At 38.0% G+C, this 18,803-nt stretch overlaps 2 protein-coding genes, 2 long non-coding RNA genes and 1 other non-coding gene across 6 annotated transcripts; 2 read left to right on the top strand and 3 right to left on the bottom strand.

Moving 5' to 3' along the window:
* Nucleotides 1–913: 913 nt before the first annotated feature.
* ift56 (intraflagellar transport 56) lies at nucleotides 914–7,904 on the bottom strand. The gene is made up of 19 exons (XM_077718921.1): nucleotides 7,661–7,904; nucleotides 6,707–6,757; nucleotides 6,483–6,623; nucleotides 6,310–6,402; nucleotides 6,104–6,218; nucleotides 5,368–5,417; nucleotides 5,125–5,270; nucleotides 4,448–4,619; nucleotides 4,296–4,370; nucleotides 3,384–3,486; nucleotides 3,215–3,270; nucleotides 2,769–2,822; nucleotides 2,618–2,681; nucleotides 2,456–2,544; nucleotides 2,228–2,311; nucleotides 2,072–2,141; nucleotides 1,789–1,895; nucleotides 1,254–1,387; nucleotides 914–1,173 (listed from the first exon to the last, which is right to left on the bottom strand). The coding sequence occupies exons 2-19, from the start codon at nucleotides 6,707–6,709 to the stop codon at nucleotides 1,059–1,061; spliced, it is 1,671 nt and encodes a 556-aa protein (XP_077575047.1). The 5' UTR covers nucleotides 6,710–6,757; nucleotides 7,661–7,904; the 3' UTR covers nucleotides 914–1,058.
* Nucleotides 7,905–8,136: 232 nt separating this feature from the next.
* Nucleotides 8,137–8,209, top strand: trnar-ccu (transfer RNA arginine (anticodon CCU)). The gene has a single exon. It is a non-coding gene; the product is annotated as a tRNA-Arg (tRNA).
* Nucleotides 8,210–8,545: 336 nt separating this feature from the next.
* LOC144198444 (uncharacterized) lies at nucleotides 8,546–10,189 on the top strand. The gene is made up of 3 exons (XR_013326712.1): nucleotides 8,546–8,692; nucleotides 9,934–10,003; nucleotides 10,087–10,189. It is a non-coding gene; the product is annotated as an uncharacterized LOC144198444 (long non-coding RNA).
* Nucleotides 10,190–10,857: 668 nt separating this feature from the next.
* Nucleotides 10,858–13,118, bottom strand: LOC144198347 (uncharacterized). Its single transcript, XR_013326694.1, has 6 exons — nucleotides 12,985–13,118; nucleotides 12,727–12,812; nucleotides 11,464–11,554; nucleotides 11,321–11,401; nucleotides 11,101–11,265; nucleotides 10,858–11,044 (listed from the first exon to the last, which is right to left on the bottom strand). It is a non-coding gene; the product is annotated as an uncharacterized LOC144198347 (long non-coding RNA).
* Nucleotides 13,119–13,732: 614 nt separating this feature from the next.
* LOC144198672 (mitochondrial glycine transporter B-like) lies at nucleotides 13,733–18,680 on the bottom strand. Of its 2 annotated transcripts, XM_077719802.1 has the most exons (8): nucleotides 18,370–18,680; nucleotides 18,102–18,214; nucleotides 16,632–16,756; nucleotides 16,434–16,518; nucleotides 16,158–16,337; nucleotides 15,916–16,084; nucleotides 15,679–15,842; nucleotides 13,733–15,137 (listed from the first exon to the last, which is right to left on the bottom strand). In XM_077719802.1, the coding sequence occupies exons 2-8, from the start codon at nucleotides 18,114–18,116 to the stop codon at nucleotides 15,015–15,017; spliced, it is 861 nt and encodes a 286-aa protein (XP_077575928.1). In that variant the 5' UTR covers nucleotides 18,117–18,214; nucleotides 18,370–18,680; the 3' UTR covers nucleotides 13,733–15,014. The 2 variants fall into 2 exon arrangements, with proteins under 2 accessions (XP_077575928.1, XP_077575927.1); XM_077719801.1 differs by lacking the exons at nucleotides 18,102–18,214; nucleotides 18,370–18,680 and adding an exon at nucleotides 17,014–17,239.
* Between the last annotated feature and the right edge of the window lie 123 nt (nucleotides 18,681–18,803).

Below are 18,803 nucleotides of genomic sequence, written 5' to 3'. Positions count from 1 at the left end.
TATGTATTTGTAGGTTTAAAATAATCTAAATAATAAATAAAAGGATATCAAATAACAAAATGTTAATGACCTTTTAACCATTCATCGTACAAGTGACTATTTTTGGTCTTTTATTTTAACTCCATTAAGACTGGTGGACATCATATTGTTGTATTTCAAATATTTATCCATTTAAATAAATACAATTATAAATGAATAAACCGATAGGGGGAAAACTAAAATGAAAAACAAAAACACCCTGGTATCGGCCCCCAATGACACTTACATTTCAAATGTAGAGTATTTGAGCCATTGCCTATTATTGACAACAGTCCATTTCAACTAGTTAAGTAAGTGCCCAATAAAGGGACCTTCATTTAACACATAAATATATACATACCATTTGACATCTCAGGGAAACTGCTGATTGAAGCGTTTATAACATTACAATGGCAGCTGAACGGCAGCCATGCTGTTGTTCACATGGCAGCAGAGCAGACACCTGTTGACTCATCAGTATGTGTGTAAAAGACACGGCTTGAAACATGATAGTGACACCATGGTCCGGATTAACCCCCTGGAGTTAGGGGGCTCGGAACAAAACCAACCCTGAGCCCCACCCCCAGCACTAAGTATGTTGCATCATTTATTCCGTATCCCAACTCATTTATTTAACATTTCTATATTACCAATGACCCTGGCCATTAAAGGTCAGTGTCTACATTCAGCGGTTAAATAATAGTACAGAGAGGCTTTTAAATGTCCAAATAATAATAAATACAAACCATAAAAACATGGCTCCGACATTACGGTTATTCGCCTATTTATATTACATTTAAAAAGGGGTTCAGCTTTGAGTAGAAAAAGGCTATATTGGTCCAAAAATGTCCTTTAGCAATAGTTTTTCCCTCAATAAAATCGACAAATTCAATGCTCGTGATTAAAATGCATATATATTTGGTCAAAATAAAGGCAGTACACCATCTATTTGGTAGAAAACTAAACGGTACACCAGATATGTTATCTTTAAACATGTGGACAGCTGATGTGTGCACAGAATTCACACGAGTGTGAGTTAGTCAAGAAAGGAAGACTCTGTTGTCTTTGGCCCACTTTTTCATGGCTCGGATGATGTATTCCACCTGCGGGTTTCCGGAATTGCGCAGCAGAAGCACCACCTCCTTAAGAGTTTCCCTTGTGCACAAATAAATGCGAAAGAATACATTTTACAAGCGTTCCATGTAATAAAAAGGCATTATTAAAAAAAAACATACTTAGATTCCTTGTTGGCTAAAATGAGCTGAAAAATGCCAACACAAGCCCCTCTCTTGCCTTCCCAATAGTTGGAGCTTGGGTCCAACTTCTCTAGTGCGTCAAACGCTTTGGCTGCATAGTAGAATTGCCCCATCTGAAATTAAAAAAAAAACAACAACAAAAAAGTCTTTTAAATTTTCATAAAAGTTATATCATAAAGAGAGAGAAGTCTGATGGTAAACTTCAAAATAGAATTGGTGTAAAAAATGGTTTGACTATTTCAGTGCCATTAAATGACAATAAGCATCCAATCAGGTGGCAGCAACCTGCGGCTCTAGAGCCACATGTATTTTCATCCTCTGTCGTGACTATAAACTAGAGGTGCTTTGCCAGAAAATAGGCATCTGATCCATTAGACCTCAAGTGATGTCAACAGAAGTTTCAATTGGTCTCTCCTTGCTTTTATGAGGTTAAACTTTGTTTCCATGGCAATTGGTTTACTTTTCGTGTGTCTAAAAACTAAATAGCTAGATAAAAGCTTAACTTGTGAAGTACCTTGTAGCAGTCATTGGCAATGAGTTGAAGCAGACTGAAAGAGTCAGAAGAAGTGCCCATCTTCAAGTAAAGCTCCCAGGCAAGACGACCCTTGTGATTCATGATGTCTGTCAGAGAGATTTCACACTCACATTAGGCTAACTTCAGTAAAGCAGATGAATGGATGGTATTCAAAGTAGATGAGTTTTTAAAAAGCAATTATGAATGAATGTTCACATACTTCACATATACTTCAAAACTATTTGGTGAAGAAAAACAAAGCTACATATAAAACATTACATACAGCAGCGTGCCAGGCAGCTGAGGTACACATAATCACTCTTGAGCTTCTCACTCTGAATCAGGAGAAAAATCTAAAAAAGCAATCATATCATTGAATAGTGAACAGTCTTGCAGAAGGAACAGAAATCAGTCCTGTCGACGGCGCCTTGGTACTTACTTCCTCCGCTTCTTTGAATTTGTGAGTGGCCACCTTGGCTTGGCCATAGTTGAAATTAAACGTATCGTCGTTATAAAAGAAACCCTAAAATAAAAATAAAAAACACTTGAGCAAAATGTTCTCGAATCAAATTTTTCCAAAAAATGTCAAATTTGGTGATTTTTTATCTAATGAAACACATTCCACAACATAATTCCTATTTTGTGTAAAAATAAAAACATAAACAACCTTGACTGACTGGAGATATACAACCACATCCTTAAACCGTCTCAAAAGGAAGTAACAGGAGGCCATACACTGTCTACCAGGAATAGTGTCTGAAAGACAAATATAATAGAAATAAACACATACTCACTTAGCTCCCAAAATATTCACTTCATTTGTACGTACCGCATTCACTGGCTGAGTTGCCAACCGACTGAAAGAAATGCTGCGCCACATTTAAGTAATCTCTCTGGAGAAAATAGATAGGAGTTAGCATACTCGCACGCATTTTGTACAAGTATGTACTTACATAGTAATTTCCCATACAAACACTCACCGTAACATGCTGTTGCCCCAGAGTTGCATTCACCACTCCTTTTAAAATATACCCCTGGTAAAAAGACAAAAAAAGTCAAGTACTAAAATCTAAGCATTTGCTATGCTGCACTAAAATATTTATATCAGCTATGCAGATTCCACTTTTTTTTACAAGTAGTGTGGGAAAACCGGGTTGGTTTTAAAAAATGTTTACTCCTTCATGTATATCACATGTGTCAAAGTGGCGGCCCGGGGGCCAAATCTGGCCCGCCATATCATTTTGTGTGGCCCGGGAAAGTAAATTATGAGTGCCGACTTTCTGTTTTAGGATCAAATTAAATTGAAGAGTATAGATGTGTATTAAATTTCTTGATTTGACCCCTTTTATTATTTACCATTATAAAATATTGGAAATTTTTGTAGTTTTGTGGTGGCATTGAATCATTTAAAAATGAGTATCCTCACCTCAGCTGTTGCAGGCACTAAATCTTTTATTAGGTTGTAAGCTTCTTGGACATCATCTATGCGACATATAATACATGCAATGATCATGTTTCAGTGGCTTTTTGAATGAATGGGAGAAAATGCTAAACTCTTTTTTGAGTCTCTTTTTTAAACAAATGAAATCAGTCACCTTGTCTCAGGTAGTAGATGACAAGGTTGAGTTTAGCCTCTGGGATGACGTCAATCAAAGGGGGCAGCACCTGCAGCGCCCCCTGGCCACCAGAAAACACTACCTACAACAGAATGGCAAGGAGTGTTGAAATAGAACTAGAAAATGTAATTTCTGAAGAAGACGCATGGGAATGCTTGCATGGTAGTTGGTAGAATCTTTGCTCCTAAACAATGACATTTTGGTAAAAATGATCAATATTTTAATTGTCAATTTTTGAAACTTGAAGGGTTTGAATAGGTAAATATGTTTAACTTTATCTAAATGTGTCAATGGGATTTAATAGAATGTTACCTTTTATTTTTGTGGATTCTAGCGTCAATGTGTATTGATTTGGTGGCTCCTATTTTAATATAAATTAGTGTTTAATGGGAAATTAATTGCATGTCGGAGTTCAATTTGAATTGGAGGCAAACAAGTTTTGGTGGATCCCATAATGTTGTTGGTCATTAGGGCAGAAGGATTTTGGGAAAAAAATGCATTTTTTTTAGGCAAATATTTTAATTTTGATGCCTAATTTTCTTCAAATCAAGCTAATGTGCAATAGTCCTGTAGCCAGACACAAACATTACATTCAGTCCTCTTACATATTTTAAAATTGGTCTGGTCTCAAAAAAGTCTTGCCCATGTTTTTGAAGAGGGCTTAATTGTCAAATGGTATAAAACAGGTCACTCATTAAATAAAAGCTATGCTACGAATCATTTATGAATTCATCTTCAACACAGCTTATTCAGCAAATTTGCAGGGTGCTGGAGCCTATCCCAGCTCAAATTGCTCCATAGGATCCATTATGTTTTTATTTGGTGGAATAAAACTAAACACAACTATTGTAGAAGAACTTCCGGCCTACAGTTTGCGCACTGTGAACTTACCTGGTTGTGTCTGATAAGTTCCTGAGCAAACTCAAAAGGGCACGAAGATATATCGGTGAGGTTCTTCAGTTCAGCCTAAGAGAGGAGAATAAAGACAGACAGGCATTGAATTTCAAGTCAATATATAAAAAAAAAACAGGCCATGTGCACACCTCGGCTGCTTTGCTGTTGTACAGTTTGAAGTAGTTGCAGGCTTTGAGGTTAAGGGCGATGGCGGAATCCGGGATGTTCTGTAGATATCCCGCCAAAACCTCCTGTGACACGTCGTAATAGCTCAGCTTGTAATAACAGAGAGCCACATAAACCTTCATGGCTATGAAGTCTCTGGAGGAGCAGCCAACACAGATACAACTATTTAATAATGGGTGAACAGTAGTAGAGATCAGGGATGGTCCCACATCAATTTGCACTGTGGTCTGGAAATGTTTGTAGCGCAGTGAAGGAGGCAAGCTTTTGATGACCCAGTGTGTCAAAACTATTGGACAGATTAGAACTAAAAGGTGGATATCATTTTCCAGATGAAAACAGAAAATAAATTTGGCCTCGGGTACAATTTGGGTCATAATAGCACTTTTATGTATTGTGGGTCAAGACAAGTATTTCACTTAGTAGTATTTCATTAGAATTTTTGTTGAGTATTGTTGAAAAGTCAGTTCCAGTTTCCAATATTTTTTTTTTATTTATTTTATCTTCAGAAATAACTATTGACATTTAAGACAAATAATGGAAAGCAGAATTATGTGGAGGTTTTTTAACAAATATAGAACAATATTTTTAATAAATGCTTTTGTTTTCAGTGGCGCTTTTCAGTTTTTGGTTTAAAGCCCACCTGTCTGAGGAAAGGAGACATTTGTAGATCTCGATAGCCGCCTGGTAGTGAGAGCGCATGTAGTGGATGGAAGCCAAGCTCAGCTGGTCCTCTGTCACATCCTGCAGTTTCTGGTGTAAGTTGAAAAGCTTGCTGTCATCACTGAACTGAGAAAATAAAAAAGAACAGGTTAACGTCAACATTGCCACCAACACCTTGACTAAAAAAAGAAAAGAGGAAAGAATTGAAAGAAACATACTTTACCTTATGAGCTAAATGGAAGAGGAGCCGGTTTCGGAGCGAAGACTCTGGAGCTGCACAGATATTATGATTTTGTTCAACTTTTATTTCATCCACCCATCACATTTTTTTGTATTAATCCCTTGAAGACCTGGCGTAGCACATGTTGACATTATACTGTTAAAGTGGCTGACAAGTGTGAGGTGAACTGAATAATCCAAACGCTTTGTAAGAAAGAAAAAAAGCCCACATGTAAGTAGCACAACACGAACTAAGATTGAAAACGGTTTTCAAGAGAAAAAAAAAAACAGAAACGCAATAGCCACAAATGCAAAATAATGCCAATGCGTAGTCCATGTCTACTTTGTGCTATTTGCATTCATGTTGTGGGTAACTGGGTTTTTGTTGTGGGCAATTGGGGTTTGTGGTGTGGCAATTTCCATGTGTTTTTTTTTTTGCAAAGCAGTAGGACTACTCATTTCACCTGACACAAAATTTTGGTATATGAGGGGAGCCCGCGAGACTCAAAATGTGACATCCACATATCTGGATGGTATGTTTCCATTAAAATTCTCTCTGTATTTTTTTTTTATTATTAATCATTCCTCCCCATCAAAATAGATTGGCCCTACAAAAGGGCTATTGTGTTATTGTGTAGTTTTGTTGATTTTTTTATTTTCATCTGACAAGGGTGTCAAATTTTGGCTAGATGAAAACACAAGAGTTCCAGTGGGAAAATTGCTGGTGTTTTTGGATTTACCTTTTAGTGAAGCCTCCTCTGCTTCTTTATAGAGGCCCAGTAGAAACATGGTGCAACCCAAATAGACCCACACATCAGGAAGACAATCAGGCTTTTCGGTTAGCGACTTGTACACCTTTTAAAAAAGAAATACATTTGATTTTGGGGTTAACAGGACAGTTATGAAAGCACCATGAATCTTTTAACTATGAGGTAATAATAAGTACCTCCATTGCTCTCTTGTAATCCCCCAAGTGAAAAGCACAGAAGCCAATCCAGAGGTCTGTATTTTCCTCTTGCTTTCCAATACTTCTCTGGAACTATACAAGGGATAGTTGTCAATAGTATTGTAGAAATGTGAGATTGAAATGTAAACAGATCAGTATAGAGGCAAAAGCACCTCCAAGAGAGTCAAAGCTCCAAGGTAATCTCTTTGCTGCAGATATTCTTCCAAAGTGGGAATATTGATTTTGTTTTTCTTATTCTTCTCACTGACGCTGGACGTCTCACCGCCAACAGCTGGCTTCACACGAGACAGGATCTGCAACAACAACAACAACAACAGCAATATTATAATCATATGCAAGCCAAGTAATAAGACGAATGTTTTGAATTTCCACTCACCATGCTGACAACTTTAACCAAACAGCTTGAGGGGAACAATGCAAGTTAACGCTGTTAAAACACAGAACAATGAATGCATGTTAAGTTAATTTTATTGTAAAGTCTATTAGCATTGGGCCCATAACAATTGGTTTTCTGATTTGAAGATAAACAGAGAAAACGGAGAGTCCCTGAGTGCGATCAGACAAATCAGCATTTTTTTTTAAAAAAAGCACACAATTTGACGTCTCTCTCCAATGTATATTGTTATTTCTAAAAGGCAAAAGTGGACGTTGATTTAAATATTATTGGAACGAACTTCCAAATATGGAGTAGGTTTCCACGGCTAGCTAGTCTTGGCAATTAAACTGCATGTGCAAGAGAAGGCCAGAGTTGGACAGTTCCACGCTCCATCCCATTTCAGGCTTGAAATAACCAGAATTCCAAAAGAAGAGTTATTAGTCCTAAAATACAAGGATGAATTTTCATAACAAGGGAACACAGTGTTGAGAAGCAGCTATAAATAATAGGCTTTAATGTGCGTGTGAATAAATACACTTTTTGAGTGATAATACAAACAAGATACATTATTAGTATTAGTAAAGTCAAATGGTTTATAGACTAGTCAAAGTATACTTTTGAATAAGTAGCAAGTCCTCATATATATCATTGATAACTGAGGACGTCTCTGGTGTTTGTGTATGCATCTTTGCATAGTCACCTAGCAACAACGACGCTTGTGTGTGTTTATAAATACATTTTTTAAAAATATATAAAATCATATTAAAATGTTTTCTCAAAGCCTTTTAGTTACTTATAACAACACTCATGGTAAATGCCCCTAAAACAAAAGTCGAAGCATCAACACTACACATTGAAAAAACGCAGTCATGTTTGGCTGAAGTAAGGAAAATAGTTCAAGAAAATAAAAGACGGTATTAATTTAAAAAACACCTTATTTGCCGTGTTTCTTACCTTAGAATGTTTTAGAAGCTAAATGTTCATTTACTTTTAGGTTTTCCTCGACGACTTTATAAAATACTTCCACGGGGACGCCATCTTGGTTCACGACTAGCGTTCGACGTCACATTGTCTCGACACAAAACATTATCGTCTGATTTAAATAAAAGTAGAAAAACCTATTAGGGACAAAAATAACATTTACTTGTCAGTGAGTATTCTAATGAAGCTAGCGACAACAGATAAGGAAAGGAAAGGCATGACTAAATTCGTGAACATAACTGGGGCGTCTGCGTTGCTTAGCAACAGCAAACATTCTAGTGCTATTTCTATTGCTTTCTAACGCAAATATCGAAATAATTTGTCCCAAAATCAATTCATCTCTATCTAAACGAATTATTAAAATTATCTTTATAAACGTGAAATTCCCAAAACAAAGCTGAGCAGTATTGTAACTGTATAAAAATACAATGTGTCTGGTGCTTGGACGAGCCCCAGTGGCCTAATGGATAAGGCACTGGCCTCCTAAGCCAGGGATTGTGGGTTCGAGTCCCATCTGGGGTGTGTGATTTTATTTTATTTTTTTCCTTTGTAAAATTACTTATTTTATGGCAACAACTTAGAAGACATAACGAATTGTGTAAAATAATTATTATAAAGGCCCAATCTTAACGAACGAATCTTAATGACTAAAGAAACCCCCTTGCCAACAACCTGCATTGCATTGTGCCAATTAAGCCAAAACAGAACCACGATGGTACTGTTTTATAGCAACAAGACCACACACAACTCACGACTATCCTTCGTCATCTTCTAAATTTAAACATAGACTGGTTGGGAGGACAAACCAACTCTTAGGAGCGAGGTAATTAACTCACTATCTTTTCCACTTTCAATGTGACCGTACAATATGGGCGTGGTTACGCCTCAATGTGACGGAACAATATGGGCGTGGTTACGCCTATTGTCGGCGCAGCTGGGTGTTAATTAAGCGCATGCGCAGTGACTTTTCCTTTTGGTGGACCAGAACGCCAACACGCCAACGAGGTATGGAGTCTCGCAATTTACTGGCCTAAATTCGTTTTTATCACGCGATCGGGAGATTTTTCAGCAATTAATTGAGCCCAAAACGCCAACAAATCTCTTAGTTTAATGCCAGGTTTAACACACCGTCGATAATTTAAGTACTATGGGCTTCTTTTCTCGACTGGCTTTGTGCCACATGTTACTAGTCAGCATTAGTGTTAGCGTCACGATTTGACTTAAAAAGCGTTCTTAAAAAATGTTCTCTGTTTTCTCTCCATTATTGAGTCGTGTAGCAAGACTTTAAATTTAATCAAACAACGCAAGACATCAACCGACAGTTTTCTGGGTAAGTGTTCACTCTAGAATGACATCCAGGGGCACGACTTAGTTCTTGTTGTTTTGTATGTAATCGTTTTCATTCAGCGTGCTTAACACCCGTTCCTTATTTGCAATTGTTCTGTTTTGGCAAGAAATCATGTATACAAAATTGAAGCCAACTTTCTCATAGCTCCCTGGTGTCAAAGTAGCGGCCCGGGGGCCAAATCTGGCCCGCCGTGTCAAGTAAATCATGAGTGCTGACTTTCTGTTAGGATCAAATTTAAATGAAGATTATACATGTATATTATATTACCTCCTCTTCTCCTTTTTAAAATCAATAATTGTATTTTTTAATCCATTTTTTACTTTTGGTGTTTTTAAGTTAAAAAAAGCATATCGTAAAATCTAAAAGTACATTTATTTTAAAAATTGTTTCCATGCTAATATTGAACATTTTCCACTAAATATTTTGTTTCCTTTTGAAATGAAAAACAAATTATTACAAGATATTTTCCCTCATGAAAAAAAAGCTCAAACATTTGTTTTAGATCTATAAAAACACATTCAATATTTAGGGGTTTTGATGCAGCTTTTTTAAATCTAATTTAAATAGAAAAAAATCAAAATAGTACAGCTCACGTGAAATCAACCCGAGTTTGATACCCTCAGTCTGTATATTTAATCGCCTTGTCTGGAAAAGGGGAAAGAGCACTCGCTAACTTATTTTCATTCTTTATCTTGATCGTTTATTAAAATTCTTGTAAGATTTCTCTCTGCTGTAATTGGTTGGCAACCCCCAAATGCCATGGTTAAATCAAGTTTTCACTGTTTAGCAGATATAAACTACTTCCCATTAAAAAAAACACAACTAAGCCCACCTATTGAATCTCCAGGCTGTATATATGCTAACTTGTGCTTTTTTTGTGCAACTTTTCTCTGTTTAGCACCAAGATGCAGCTTTCAGTGTGCCTAAATGACTTGAGGATACAGAAGGGGAGACTGGGACTGGTCAAGGTAAAATTTAGCCCCACACAAAAAAAGTTGAATCTCCAGTCTCTATATATTCTAATTTTTGCTATTTTTCTTGCACACAACAGGCCTGAGGTATCTTGGTTGCCCACTTGAAGATGTCTCTCTTGCATCATATGGTGTCTCTGTATTTCTGAAAATCCCAATTCAATAAAAGCCTAAATCATGACATTTCAGTGGCTGTTCATTTCCACAGCTTTTTGACTAGATCTTTAAGGTAAGAGGGTTGTCATTTAATGTTGGAGCAAGAAAAGTGTTTTTTTCCTTCTAATTTTATAAGTGTTTAGCCCCCCCAATTTTTTCAAAGATTTATCTTCTAAGTGTTTATCCAACCCTGCTTTTTTCAGATTTTATTTTCCAAGTCTTTATTCCCCCCTTTTTAAAGATTTATCTTCTAAGTTTTTGTCCATTTAAAGATATATTTTCTGTATTTATTCCCGTTTTCATCTTCTACACTTCCCCTGCTTTTTGTCAATTTTTTCCTAAGTGTTTATCCCCCTGCTTTTTGTCAATTTTTTCCTAAGTGTTTATCCCCCTGCTTTTTGTCAATTTTTTCCTAAGTGTTTATCCCCCTGCTTTTTGTCAATTTTTTCCTAAGTGTTTATCCCCCTGCTTTTTGTCAATTTTTTCCTAAGTGTTTATCCCCCTGCTTTTTGTCAATTTTTTCCTAAGTGTTTATCCCCCTGCTTTTTAAAAAAAAAAATATTTTCTAAGTGTTTTTATGTTTTTTGTTTACTACAGATGTTTTCTTAAGTGTGCTGAAGTTCAAATGTTTACATAAATTATTTAAACTTTGATTGTGACTTGCATTTTTTGTTAGATAAAGACCCACACATGTATACATTTCAAATCTTTTATTTTGAAAAACTTGAATAAAATAAAGTAATTCCTCTTGTCACCAGGTGGAAATCTGGAAAAACAGGAAATCAGCTTTTATTTTGAAAAAGTTTGTAGATAGGTTCCCGCTGGTGTTACAGCATCGTAAAAAATTGAATCTTCTCCACCCCCTGGTGGAATTCAGGAAAACTGAAAAAAGGGGGGTTAGCACACAGTTAGTTAAAAAAACAATGAGAAGGGCTCACCTTTTATTTTGAAAAGATGAAGTAGTTCCTCTTGTCACCTGCAGGCAATCCAGAAAATAAAAGCCTCAGCTTTTATTTTGAAAAAGTTTGTAGATAGGTTCCCGCTGGTGTTACAGCATCGTAAAAAATTGAATCTTCTCCACCCCCTGGTGGAATTCAGGAAAACTGAAAAAGGGGGGTTAGTACAGAGTTAAATAATAAACCATTGAGAAGGGCTCACCTTTTATTTTGAAAAACTTCATAGATTGGGGCTCCTGAGCCTATCTGTTCATAGGCAGAAACCAGGTCCTCCTGGCAGATTCTATAAAACAAAAAAGGAGTCAGTACACAGAGTTGAATAAAAAACCATCGAGAAAGGCTCACCTTTTATTTTGAAAAACTTCATAGATTGTTTCTCGCTTAACCTCCTGAGCCTATCTGTTCATAAGCAGAAACCAGGTCCCCCTGGTGGATTCTGAAAAAAAGAGTCAGTACACAGAGTCATATAAAAAACATGGGGTACACAGGCATGGAATTCTGGAAAATAAGAACTCAGATATGCCCAGGCAGAACAAATCTGAGTTTTTTCAAAATAAAAGGCAAGACCTTGGAAATATCAAGATAGGCTCAGGCATGAAACCTGGTCCCCCTTGGGTGGAATTCTGAAAAAATAAAAACATTCACAAGGCCTTACCTTTTATTTTGGAAAAAAAACTTAGATATGCTCAGGCAGAACAAATCTATGAGTTTTTTTTTCAAAATAAAAGGTAAGACCTTGGAAATGTTTTTTTTGTTTTCCTGCCTGTCGAGATAGGCTCTGGCAGAACCAATCTCGACATAGGCAGGAAACAAAAAAAGGAGTGAAGGCACAATAGATTAAAGTACAGACTAGCGACGAGCATCAAAATTTGACAAAACTACCTCCTACATTTAGCTTTTTTCTATGAAACATCAAAAGGCAATATTAGACAGTCTGCTGTAAAGACTAAAAAACGATCCGTCTGTTTTCCTCCACAAGAATATATCATGATCACGTGGTGGGAAATTTGAAAACACTGGACAGTGGCCTACAAGGATAAAATAAATCCTACTTCTGCCTCAATTATTTCAAATCCATTCATTCTTAAAAAATTAAATATACAAAGTTTCTGTTTTTCCATTTATGTTTAAATTAGTCAAAAATGACACCTGCACTTTTGTTAAATAAATCTGTTTTGTTAAAACTAATATGAAAAAAGGTCCAAGCCCTGAGGTCTTTAAAAACATTAAGGGGCTGAAAGTTTAATTTATTTAAGTTCAAAAAGATGTGAAAAACCACAGAAACTCACAAGCGGAAGTTACTCCTTCACTTGCTACTAGTATTTTTTTTTAAATTTACTTCAATAGGGATGAGCCTACTTTACAGTTTATCATTTATCGCAGCCATGTCTGGTCTACACTAACCGCGATAGTCGAGGGATTACTGTTTATTCCTTACACATCCACTAATGACATTTGTGTGGGTAAATTATCCACAGTTTTTTTGTTATTTAAAAAAAATTAATCGTGATGAAAATCGAGCCAATAGCGCAAAGCCCTGAACACTGAGCACTGGCGTTTAAAGATTACACGGATAGAGAAGATCGGAACTATTTAAAAATGACTCACTTTGTTATGGCGTCGACAAGCTGCTCCTTTCTGGTCGTTTTGGCCACATTCTTGTTGTTTCCCAGTAGTCGATGCTCGTTGAGGGACTGAAACACACAAAGGAATGATTTCGTTTAAAACAGAGAGCGATCGGTAACGCAATGTAGCCAATTTGTTTGCAAACATTTTGCTGTCTGCACACACATGGGGCTACATCGCGTCAACGAATCACTCTGAAGACGAGAACTGGGGCTTCGAAATTCCCAAACGACAACGTACCAAATGTGCAGCATCGTCCCGTGAGAAGTTTGGCAGGATTTCGTCGGCAAATCGTCACTTTTGAGCTGCTCTGCAGTGCACGCACGCACACACACCCGTCCTGCTTCCGGGTCTATCAGCCAGGGCGTCGTTTGACGTCGGCTATTTGAACTCTGGCCTCGGCCACGCCTATTAAAAAAAGGACACATAAAAAAAAATCATAATAACGTGCATTAGTCAGTATATGTTTGTGTCGAGGGGCTGTAAATGCTTTTTGGTTGTTCTTTAATACCTAAAAGAAAAATACGTTGTTTTCATAATAACATGCATTAGTCAATGGGCGGGGCTGTAAATACGTGTTGATGGGGCTTTCATACTTTAAAAAAAATCATTGTATTCATCCTAACGTCTGTGGGGGAAGATGTGAATTCTTTATGGTTGGGATTTAATCCTTTAAAATACAGTAGTATTGCACATTATGAACATTGTGATCACATGCACTTTGGTGTTTGTTTTTTACTTCTAGACATTTATATGATACTACTACTACTATTTAGAATTTTGCAGGAAAAAAATCATGCAATCTGACACGACTGTGGGACGCTAAAATCATTGTTTGGAAACATTTCTCACCCCTTCTAGGATCCATTTAACCTAAAAATGAAGCACAGGGCACAATGAAACATACAACTACTCACACTTAAAAAATCACACCACTATTTAGTGGGAATCGAACCCACACTGCCGGGACAGAAAAACCATTACCCCATTGGGTGGCTCATAAGAACACATTTATTGAAAAGGTATAGCGATTAACAATAAAAACTGACAGGCACAATGTTGGAGGCAACACTGCACAGAGCAAATATGTTCAGTAATAATGCTCGAATGGTCACCACACACAAGGGAGGAAGGACAAGAGTGCACTGTGACATACACTTAAATTAAAAAAAAAAAACAATAAGACACTTTTCAAGTCTTCAAGGCGGTACTACGATCAGTAACAGCAGAAACATAAACTGTTACCACAAATTTGTGTCAACGTTAACACAGCCACGTCAATATATCAATATCAAATATCTCTGTCAAAATATCTACAGCAAAGTGCCTTGAGTTGTTTACACCAGGAATAGGCAAATTTGTTTATTTATGCACATGGTATTTTTGACAGCGTGTTTGTCAAGGTTAGTGTTCTGGGTGTTTATTTACCAAAGGGCAATAGATGCTTTTCTTTTCTTTTTTTTTTTTTTTAAAACTGTGCGGATCCATTTAGACATTAATTTTAAAAAAGCGACTAATTGAGGAAATGAGCGATTTAATAAAGTTATTGTTTTAAAATTTGAGTTTGCTTAACACTAGGTAACCAGCAAAAGAACACAAATATACAAACAATACTGCTTTTTAAATAGATCTTTTTTGTCTGAGGATAATCTTAGTGACATACCCACCATAACTGTTTGAATAAAAAGTTTTTTTTAGTTTCAAGCAACCTTTTAAAGCACATATTTAAAAGGGACATAACCATCAAGTGCACCCCACCAGGAATAAACTTAAATAATTTCAAAGGAATATAATTTAAGATTTCTAATGTGTAATAGCGGAATAGAAATGTAGTTGGAAAAAAAACTGTATTTGCACATAATGGCTGTGCAACATGAAGGCAGACATTTGATCAAAGCCCGTATTTCTTCTAGCCAATCAGAAACAAATATCTCTGATTGCATGAAATTGTTAAGTTGTCCCACAGATCGCATTTGTGATTGTCTGAGCCTAAAAGCCAACCCGTTTTGATTATCTTCCTTTCTAAATCGATGGAGATGATTAGCCTGAAAGAAACCCTGTGCATATGTGTCCAAATTCAAGACAGAATCCAGTGCAGTTCAACCTGTCAGTGTTGCTACTTGGCATAGATTTTGTTTGCCCTGTGAGAAAATTCGAAATCACTCATTGTCAGATATTTCGAATCATTTTCACATTGCTTCATAATAATTTACCAGCATGCGCCCAAACACATTCGTACTCATTCTCTCAGCTTGGCAATTTTGACAACTTCAGGATTTGAGGCCCATTTGAGCCATCAGCTGTTCGTAGACAGTCCAGGCCATGGCGGCCATCAGAGTGCGACGGAGGGACCGAGGCACGGCGCCGCGGAAGAAGCCGCCGAGGCCGTGCTTCTGAGGAAGGAAATAAAAAGAAAATGTTATGTCTTTTAAGCGATGATGATCGAACACACTAAGCTTAGCAAGAGGATGCAACAAATCAACTCTCAAAGTTTCTCCAGGGTTTCCTCCAACATCTCAAAAACATGCATGTTAAACTGATGGGACATTGAATGGTTCCTGGCTTTTTGGTTTGAATTTTTAACTGAAAGAAAAAAAATAAAACAACTAAATAGTCTTGGATTTTTCCTAGTTATTGATGCTTGATTTTCTTTGTTTTGAATGAAGATATTACCAAACATTAGCAGTTGCTTTGGAAAACAATCACTAGGTAGATAATATTCTTACTTCAAGCTCTTTCCGAGAAGACTTTTAACAATTTAAATATTAAGGGTCAGTGTATTACGAGTGAAAATAATACACGAGCCAATTTGTGGAATAATGAGAAAATAATCAGTGAATCGAGGACTAACAAAAACAACACACACTAAAAATCACTTTAAACACACATGAATTTGTGTTGACACCCATTTTAAAAATCCTCCTTAACACACACCATGTAGATGTAGTGAACAGCATCTGCTGTGCTCCAGTGCGACGGGCTGACTTGAATGTGCGTCTTGACCACATCGGCCGGCTGCGTCGCCAGCGACGCCATGACGCCCGCCACCACGCCGCAGCTGAAGTTGACCAGGGGCACGTAGACGGACGACGTCACTTCTACCAATAACATTTTCCCAAACACAGATATAAGCGGTGGGTCCTGAATTATTTTCAAGACGTGAGCTCCCACCTGGAGGCAGACTCTTCTTAGTTTGACTGTAGAACATGACGTAGATCCCCGAGAAGGGGGCATCGCGCAGCAGCGTGGCGGTGAGGCCCGAGAAGAGCGCTCTCAACCCCTCCGTTTCGTACATGCTTCTTAGAGCGCCAGCCACGCTCACATAGTTGTAAAAGCCACTCTGAGACGAATATATTAGCCAATTAATTTTTGTCGCTTAGCCCTGCCCGGGTTTTTTTTTTTTTTTTTTTTACCTCGAAGCGCGTTTTGATGACAGTGAAGGGCAGCATGCAGACGCCAGCAACCCCTCTGGCACCGGCACCCAGGAGAACAGCCTCACCGGCATTGGGCGCCCTTTCCAAAAAGAAGTGCTGCTTGAGGGAGTAAAAGGTGCTGAAGTAGATGCCCACGCCGGGGATGCAGCGGACAAATGACTGTTTAGAGAAATCCATGTCATTTGGGTTGATTTGAATGAAAAGGAGGCCCAACAATAAAAAAAAAAAAACGGTTTTACTGGGTCTTTTACTCACGGGAGAAACTCCTTTCCACAGGCTGAAGACATTTTCTGTCCTAACGACGTTGAGAAAGACACTTAACATCCCAACTTTTGGTGAACTGTAAGACAAAATAAATGCCAGTGAACTTGAATTCTACAGTAGAAAAAAACATGTTCATGCAAGGGTCAACAAATAAATGCTTTTTGTAGTCACATGCGCATCGAAACACACCCTGGCTTGGCGGTATTCTGCAAGGTCTGCAGCCGTGTCTTCACCAAATCCAAAGGCTGGAAGAGCAGCGTGGAGCACGTGCCGCTGAGGGAGCCGCACATGAAGGCTTTGAGAGCTGGATGAGCCTACGGACACAAAAGGACGGATGGAGGGATGAAAAGAGAAGGAGGACACACAAAACGCACCCAGAAAGGCCAACTGAAACAAAATGCCACTGGTATGAAAACGCTTTGCCATTTCAATGACCTAATTCAAATCAGAAGCCTGTTGATGGAAAACAATTGCCGCAATAAGACATCCTTTTTTCCCCTAGAATTGAAAGACAGGAGCTATTTTAAAGCCCTCCAATACATTTGAAAATGACTGTACTTGAACATCCTACCTTCCCCCCTAAGCGGCTTGGCCCCGGGCCGGAAGGCTGCTGTTTTTCCTGCATGTTGCCCCACTTCACCGTGCCCTAAGAAGCGATGCCGTCGTCGCAAAGTACATGTCAGCGCATGAAGCGTCGCTGGCTGCCACGGAGAGCCACAAGAAAAAGGGCTCTTGTGAGGCTGCTTAATTTCGTACACCCTCCCCAGCAGAAGCCGCTAATCCGGGCGGCGCTTTCTACGGGCTTCTATCTTTATCTCGTGGAGACACGCTCGCACATCTGCCCACCCCCCTCGCTGCTGCGCCGCATCTTTGTCAAATGCCATGACTCATTGCATGATGCTCAGTGTGTCGCATGAACTTGAGGTGTATGCAGGGAAGCGAGTGGATAGGTTTTTTTGTCGGGTGTAATGAGCACGAAAACACTTAGGCTGCATGTGATTGCTCACCCCGGGTTTGGTTGATGATCATCAGGTGTCTGACGGGAATTATTCACTTTTTTTTTAACTTAGTCGAGGTGTTTTGTTGATTAGAAAAATGATTTTTTTAGGGTTACTTATGGGACTCAAACCAAGCTTCCTACTGTTTTGAAAAATGATGTTACCAGTAAAATAACAAGCGCTATTCATGATAGAATTTTTTTTTAATTTAATTTTTCAGTATTAAAAGGTGCAATAAGTCGGTTAATACAACTGTGCAGTTTAATTTTGTCTTTGACAAATGAAGAGACTTCATTTTTTGATGTCACTGATTTTCCTAGAGTAAATAAAATCAGCATTAAACGCCTTGTTTTTAATACTTTTGTTGCCTTTAACAGTAATAAGAATGGATTCAAGGTTATGCAGTTGTACTCGTGACACTTACAGACAAATGGCACTATTTATATATTAAGAAGGGGTCATATTGAAACTAAAGAGATGCAGTCAAAACAAAACTTAAGAAATTGAAACTGAAATGAACCTCTATGATGGCCTATGCAGATGTCTATCAACATCCACCATTGCATCTATTATTCGCAGCAAGGCAGGGTAGCAAAATTCAGACAATAACGAGTATTCCGTACCAAAAAAAAAAAAAAAAAACACAAAGTACACTACTCACTGTGGCCAACTCCATCCTCACGCCACTCGAGCTGGATGCTGAGCCGGAGGAATCCTCCTGCTCCTTCTCGCTGATCGACCCCGTTTTGACTTTAAGTCAGATAATTTCACTTTCTGGAATAAAATGAGGGAGAACCAGGAGGTCACGGGGGTAAACCTCGATGAAAATTAACGAGCTAGCATCTGCTTTACTAGCAGCCGGTATGTGAAGGACAGGCTAGCAGCGTTTGGAAAGCGAAAGCAGCTGAATTTTGACACCGAACACTCACCTCAAAAGCGGAATTAAGGTGTCACGAAGACGCTGTTCACCCCAAACATCTTCAAAAACGCCATTTTTTTCCGCAGATGCAAGTTTTAGACTTCGGCGTGCTGTCGTCAATAACTTCCCAGTGTCGTGTCAGTTCATTCAACGACAACTTTTGTAGTGAAACCACACGCTATGTAAAAAAAATAAGTAGTTTCTGACGCAAAAAAATATACAAATACTGCCGCGAAAAGTCCTTTTTCGGCTTCAATAACAATGACCGACGAGTGGGTGATTTAATATTGATGTGCACGCGCTTCCGCTTCAACTTGCGATGTGAACATCTTGCTCTTCAAAGTAAAAGACCAAGACTTGCAAATTTCAGAATAAAACGCTTATTTAACAAAACGAATCCTTTATCGGGTTTATTTAACTCATTGACCATGAATTGAAAGGCAA

Source organism: Stigmatopora nigra, chromosome 6, assembly GCF_051989575.1.
Source record: "Stigmatopora nigra isolate UIUO_SnigA chromosome 6, RoL_Snig_1.1, whole genome shotgun sequence".
NCBI classification, from domain to species: Eukaryota; Metazoa; Chordata; class Actinopteri; order Syngnathiformes; family Syngnathidae; genus Stigmatopora; species Stigmatopora nigra.
Note: the sequence above shows the minus strand (reverse complement) of the source record. Positions and strands in the feature narration are given on the sequence as shown.

Bases quoted from the DNA above. Each gene is read 5' to 3' on its own strand.
- ift56 (XM_077718921.1), bottom strand. The intron at 5,271-5,367 runs GTAAAGTATGTT...TTATTTTCTCAG, and splicing joins TCTTCCATTTAGCTCATAAG to TTCAGTGATGACAGCAAGCT. The intron at 2,142-2,227 runs GTAAGTACCAAG...TTGCTTTTTTAG, and splicing joins AATTCAAAGAAGCGGAGGAA to ATTTTTCTCCTGATTCAGAG.
- LOC144198672 (XM_077719801.1), bottom strand. From the start codon at position 17,067: ATGCAGGAAAAACAGCAGCCTTCCGGCCCGGGGCCAAGCCGCTTAGGG. The intron at 16,519-16,631 runs GTGTGTTTCGAT...TTTGTCTTACAG, and splicing joins CAGAATACCGCCAAGCCAGG to TTCACCAAAAGTTGGGATGT. The intron at 15,843-15,915 runs GTGGGAGCTCAC...TGTTATTGGTAG, and splicing joins TAAGAAGAGTCTGCCTCCAG to AAGTGACGTCGTCCGTCTAC.